Source organism: Triticum aestivum, chromosome 2B (assembly GCF_018294505.1).
Source record: "Triticum aestivum cultivar Chinese Spring chromosome 2B, IWGSC CS RefSeq v2.1, whole genome shotgun sequence".
Taxonomy (NCBI): Eukaryota; Viridiplantae; Streptophyta; class Magnoliopsida; order Poales; family Poaceae; genus Triticum; species Triticum aestivum.
In genome coordinates, this window is record NC_057798.1 from 251510069 (window position 1) to 251516583 (window position 6515).

Consider the following 6515-nt stretch of genomic DNA (forward strand, 5'->3'; position numbering starts at 1 on the left):
CTGAATAAACAATCTAGCTGCATGGGGGTTCACGAGTGGTCATCACTTCTCAAGACAATAAAGAAATTTAGTCAACACTGTGAACGAACCACGCTCAGTTCGCTCTAAGGTCCTATATCCCTACAAACCGAACAAGCCAGAAGGCTCCCTAGGTTTGCTTTGTACAATCAAGTCTATTCCTGTGTAGTTATTTATTCCTTCGTTTTCTCTGCCCACAAAACAAACGGAGCCTTCATACGAAGATTTTCACCTTCCAAGCAAGACAGCGCGCCGCACTAGGAATCCCAGCCTGAGTCTGGATTGCCCACTGTAATAGCTCATTTGCTGGTCCGGGACTGTAATTTTGTACACCTGTTTTGCATTTCTTGCTTTATTGAACTTGCGCTCCCGCAAGCCGCTGTTTCCTGCAAACTCTGGTTTTGTTATTACAGTGGGCAATAATGGAACCGGAGGGAGTAAGTTAGTATAAAGTTGGGTCATCTATTTTGGAACGGAGGGAGTAATAATGGAACCGGGGGGCGTTAGCCCTCCTGCTATTCTAAAAAAAGGACAGCGTAGATTCCAAACAATGTCACAGGTGCAATAAGAAACCGAAGCACCCACCCCACTGGCACTTAACGACGTATGTTTGAACTGATAATGCAGTTAGCTTTTCGTTTAGAATGGAATCCCCGTAGTATTGCTTTTAGTTTCTTTATTGCAGGTTATTAATATTTTAGTTGAATAATCTCGATAGCTTTCATACTAGAACGGTCGGGCCGGGGCTGTGGGTCATCAGTGTATGAGACTCTGTAAAAATATAGTAGTTCGGTAACTCGGCGTACAAAATTCATCACTAGGGATGGATTATGTACGAGGCCAATTGTGCAGTGCTCTAAGCCGGACTTTTAGAACACATCATAGACACAGACACTCGTATATACGCACATACACTCACTACTTGAACGCGCACACACATTTTCTATCCATATGAGCACATTCGAAAAACTGGGCCGACATATCATCTTTGAGATCGATGAAGCCACTATAGGCGTCTTCTTAGTCGACGAAAATGTATCCTCCCACTGAATGAGCATCACCGAGAGCTTGAAACAAATTCAGAAAATTGCGAACACCAGTGCCAAGTGTATGACTTAAACCCTAGTGGGTTGGTACCATTCCGAACCACGCTCAGTTCGCTTCTCTACGCTGATCTGAAAATGTCGCTAGCTCAGACTTGGGAGTTTGGACGTTGGAGGGTTGTATGTCATGGGACTCGGAGGCAATCAGCTAAACTCCATTTTGTTCGCTTGCCTATCCTGCAGCGACTGACGCGCTGCCGCTTCCCCCCGGAATATCATTGCCCAAAAAAATATTGTCGCCGAGCATTTGGATTTTGGGACGATGGCATCGTGTCGCCTGCACGCCGCAGCACAGCGGCAACAGAATTGCCCATCATCCTCAGTGTGTAGAACGAACGTACAACACCTTCGGGTACATGCATCCAAGTCTCGACCCAAAGCCCAATCACATTTTGCCTAGGCACGCCCTGATCTTACACCACTTGCTCATGTAACGGTACTGACATAAGAGAAAACCCTTGCAAAACTTATCTTCACAGGCCCCATGACCAGGGTATACTCTGCATCCTCAGAGCATGCTCCGTGAGTGGAAAACTTTGCCGACCAACAAGAGCATGCCTGGAAAATTACATCCAACATAATCACCACGAATGCTACAGGGGAAGCGCAGGAAAACTGTAATTATCATACAACTTCTACAATCTAATTGTCAACGCTCAATTCCTGGTCTACATTTAGGCAACAAATGAGGGTGTACAGCATCATGTACAGGTGGTACATCAAAAGAAAGGAGACCAGGGACTTCGCTCTATAACCTCTGTTTTCTTTTCTTCTTCCGCTGAGCAACTGTCAGTGCCACGCAGAGGCAGATATCAACTTCCTGCTCTTCCAGCCCAAGAGCATTGCCCCATCCTTCTCCTCCAGCGTGTACTTGTCCGAGTAGCACGCGAGGAGCTTCTTGATCACCGAGTTCACATACGAGCTCAGCGGGTAAGGCTTGAAGCCCGCCATGCTCAGCCTTGATTTCCACTTGCCAAGCAGCTCATGCCTCTCCACTCTGTCCTTCCCCTCGCAGGCGATGATGTTCACGATGTCCTTGGCCAGGCAGTGTTGCTCCACACTTATCCTCTCTTTGCTGTCTCGAGGCAAGTTGGCGTCGATAGACTCGAACATGGCGGAGTAGTAATCCATGGTCTCCAAAAACCTCATCAAGAAAGGCGTCGTGTTGGTGTGCGACTCCTGTTCCACCAACGTGGTCACCTTCGGGGACAGCCCTTTCACCATCCGGAGCAACCCGTCCCGTGGGTTGTTGACATCCACACTCTCGTCTGGGGTATGGTGCAGCTGGAGGGTGAAGTTGACAGCAACTGCTTCACCTGGTCTGATCTTAAGCATTTCCTTTGTGACTTGAGTAGCATAGACAGGTAGAGGTGTAAACTCCAAAGGTATATTGAACTCTTTAGACATGCTTGTCAGCATGTTTCCAACTATCTCCAGGCCTTCACCTCGGGCATACTCTGACACCGGGTCATCTATTCCAGTGATCCGCACATGAGGTGGACCCCCAGGCCTTGCAGCTAGAGCTTGTATCAGTGTGATCCATTGAGTCCCTTGAGCAATCTGAAAATCAATTATGTGGATGTTGTCCTCACTTCTCAATGCCTCTGCAATCGCCCCATTAGCTGCCATGTATCCAAACTTGAAGTAAGGACAGATATTGTATAAAATCTTCATGTAGGAGAGAAGCTCCTTGCTCTCCGGCTCCCGGCATTTCAGAGCATGGTAGATGTTTGTGCCAGAGTTCCCATGCCTAGCAACCAAACCCTCAAGTAGGTAAGCACCTAGACGCTGGATTGGTTCCCCGTTAATTGAAACAGTCCCACGAGCCTCCTGAACAAGCTTTAGGAACTCCTCTGTCCTGTCCTCACTTAATGCCTCAGCGCACTTGGTTAATAGTTCCTTCACAATGTGTTGTCGATCGTCCCTTAACTCCCTTTGTCGTTTCTCTGGGCGGAACTCATAGCTTGCCGTGGGGTATCCACCAGATGCAAAGTGTGGCCGAACAACTCCAGGCAACGGCTGTCGTGACTCATGGCTCCATGTCCTCGACCGCTGCCGCATGAGCTGAGCAGGCTTGGTGTCCTCAAACTCATGCTTTGTGCTCGTTGTTGCATCATCAGCATCAGGTGCCATCAGAACGTTCTCAATGTCACGCAAAGTCTGTTGCATATTATGTCTTGATGTTGCATACAATGGATCAGGTCTCACTTGGATGTTCTCACGGATGCTACCTGCCTTTATGTATGAGCTGTCTGCTTCAAGCGGGGAGATTGGTTGGGCTGAAATGGTTTCAGTAGAGCTCTGGTTATCTGGAGTGTTGCTAAGAGCAGACAAATTGTCACACTCAAGCTGGGTAGAAAGAGGGGTGTATGGAGAGTTGCTGAACTCTAACTTCAGTGGACTAGTTTGCCAGGAAGAGTTCGCTAAATTGTTCTCTGTGGGAATTTCGCAGAAGACGTTAGCACCAGTCAATCTGTACTTGAATAGCTGGTGCAAATCCATAATAAATGAGTGTCGATTAGTTGTTCATGACCTGTACATAGCAAAAGAGAGGAAATTAATGAACTGTTTATTCCATGGTAGGTGACAGAACAAATAATCAGACCAGAACATTTTGCTTTATCAGTGCAACTCTAAGCATATAATAGAGGAAAGGAGGAAGGCAACAGGCGACAAAGCATAAACATTTCAAAACCCAACACTACAGAGCAAATGCAATTCTATATCGCAAGAACTTCCATGCTGGACAGATTCAAGAGCATAGACAGTATCTGGTGATATGTAGGATAACATGAATCAATTAAACTAATATAACACTCCCAGCTCACATGTGTGCATTCATATTGGTTGATTAGAACAATAAACTTAACGTGACATTCCAATTCATTAGTATGATCATAGAGTATTAACAGTGATAGCACTCTACCTTTCCCTTGGAAAATTTAACAGTGCTAGTAAATTTTGCATCAAGATGGTAATTTGAACGGTATTTTCTGAAACAGAATAAATTTTCTAGTCCAACATAAGATGAGAGTTTTAAGTTGTAAGTAGCTAAAATGATACTAAAATAAGCGAGAGCCCATTAATACAAGAATAAAATCCCTACTAACAGTGATCAATGACATCTGAGACTCTCACGGACCAAACACTAAATACACAAGGGCAAGTTTTCTTTAATTTGTCTGCTTGCCTTTCCTCTACACATATTATACAGATTTAACAAGTAGCTCTCCAAAATTCCGCATAAATCCAACCCATTCTCTGTCAAATGTCCCCATCGTCTACCTACAAATCTTAAAGGATCTATCCTTCTCCTCAAGCTTAAAGGACAACCACAGGTGTCAAATTCTAGCAAGGCAAGCATGAAAGGATCATCAATCATGATGAGTCTGCCAACGGAACTAGAGGACTACAGTGGCACAAATAATGAAGAAAGGAACGTGCTCAAGTATCAATCTGGACAGGAACGTGCTCAAGCATCAACCTGTCCAGAAGATCCAGCACAACTAAGAGGCTTGGAGAACAAACAACACAGGACAAACTGACATATCTCGCACCTCCCCTCAGCGCGCCCATTGACCGCCCTTCACGATTAAGACATGCAACCTCGAGCATTCTCTAGTTTGTTTATAAGAGAACTGTCCCACTGTTTGGTCACAGATCCTTCAGTGAATGCACGACTAAGACCAATGTTCAGCGGACCCTAAGATTCTTTAGTTGGTTGAAGACGATTGACCAGCCTTGTTGGTTTGACTATTTGTCCGTAGCTCTTGCTATGAATTCCGAAGAAGGAACCTCCCCCACTGGCAACAAGAAGTTTGACCACTCAGACCGTGTGGAATCAGCAGCACCTTTCATCACTCACACAAGAAGCCAATTTGAGCGAAGTTCTGAAACTAGTGGGATCCTGGACGTTGGTTGAACATGCTAAAATCATAGTATTAAGTTAGTGGCGCACTCTCAAGGACCAACCTCGATTCGTTCATCTATTGGGGCACTTTGCCTAGTAAGGGAGTTCTTTTTCCACGAATTGTCTTCAGGAAAGTCAAGTCCAATTGACTCATCAAGCGAAACATAAGATTTTTTTTTTTCCGAATTGTATATGTCCCAATCAAGGAAGCAGATGGATCCAGTGGTTCCTCCCAGGGAAAATTAGTTTAGACTACTTGGAGCTACCGCATCAATCTACTACTGTATGCCTGCCTCTATGTTTCCACGAACCAGAGGCAGCGATGGTTCCATTTCTAACACGAGGATCACTAATTTGGCCACGAAATTAACTCACTCTAGGCTAATAAATTCAGGGCACAAGTGCAGCCAAGTAACACAAGTACATCTGGCACGGATGAGTGCCCATCAGACGAACCATAAGTAGGCCATGCCCACACCTAGGAGCCAGTATAAAATTAGCAACAAAATGCAACAGTACTCTCCAGAGCAGAAGCGGAGCAGGATCAACTCCTTCGTCCCCCAAATGGAGGTCATCCGTGGAAGCCAAAAGCGAAATGCTCTCAGGTGAGGCCTTAAGCAGGTCGAATTGGTCGAACCAACACAAATCCCCAACTGATTCGTCAGCTGGACACTACCAGCCCCAACCAAAACCCGCCCAAGAGCCCATCTCATCGCCGAACGAGAACCAGGCACCCGCCTGAACCAGCCCAGGATCCCACCTTCACCCTCCCAAACTATGGAATCAACCCCAAAATAACCAAGCAAAAAAAAAAAACCCAAAAGGCACAACAATTCAGCGACTTCCGGCAAAAATCAGTAGCACAGCAGGCACGGAATCCGACGAAGTACGAGGACGAGAGCTCTCACCTCCTCCGATCTGCACAGCCGGCCCGGCGCCCCGATCCAGCTCCAGCAATCTCTCTCGCTTTTCTTCTCTCTCTCTCTCTCTCTTCTGGTTCTCGTGTCCTGGTCCCTTCTCTCTTTGCGCCCCCTCCCTCTTTTCGTGTGCGCGATAATTAATATCTACTTCCACACACAAGAGAGAAGGAGAAATAAATAAATCCCAAAGTGCCACGGCTTTATATACCCTACCCGCGGCTCAGAGCAGACGGCGACCGTGCCTGACGCCGTCACGGCCACGTCTCCGCGGTCAGCGCTCCCGCGTCGTGACGCCGTGGCCCCCGCGCACCTCACGCCGTTAGGGGCGGGGGCATAGGCTCCGTCGGATGAGGATCGGACGGCCAGCCGGCACGACGCGCGGTCACGTGCGACGCGCGGCGAGCTGCCACGACACGCGTGACGCCGGCAGCACGGACACGCGGTCGCGCGTTTGACCTGACGCGCATGGAGGTTTGAACGGCCCGCGGCCGTACGATTGCGATCCGAGGGCTGGCCTTCGTGTGGCGCAGGGGCTACGGCGGTTCGCGGATGGATGCTTGCTTG

General features: G+C 47.5%; 1 protein-coding gene across 1 annotated transcript; it reads right to left on the bottom strand.

Annotated features, from left to right (window-relative positions):
- Positions 1-1588: 1588 nt before the first annotated feature.
- Positions 1589-6131, bottom strand: LOC123044610 (chitin-inducible gibberellin-responsive protein 1). Its single transcript, XM_044467406.1, has 2 exons — positions 5940-6131; positions 1589-3654 (listed from the first exon to the last, which is right to left on the bottom strand). Exon 2 carries the CDS (start codon positions 3621-3623, stop codon positions 1911-1913), a length of 1713 nt encoding a protein of 570 aa, XP_044323341.1. The 5' UTR covers positions 3624-3654; positions 5940-6131; the 3' UTR covers positions 1589-1910.
- Between the last annotated feature and the right edge of the window lie 384 nt (positions 6132-6515).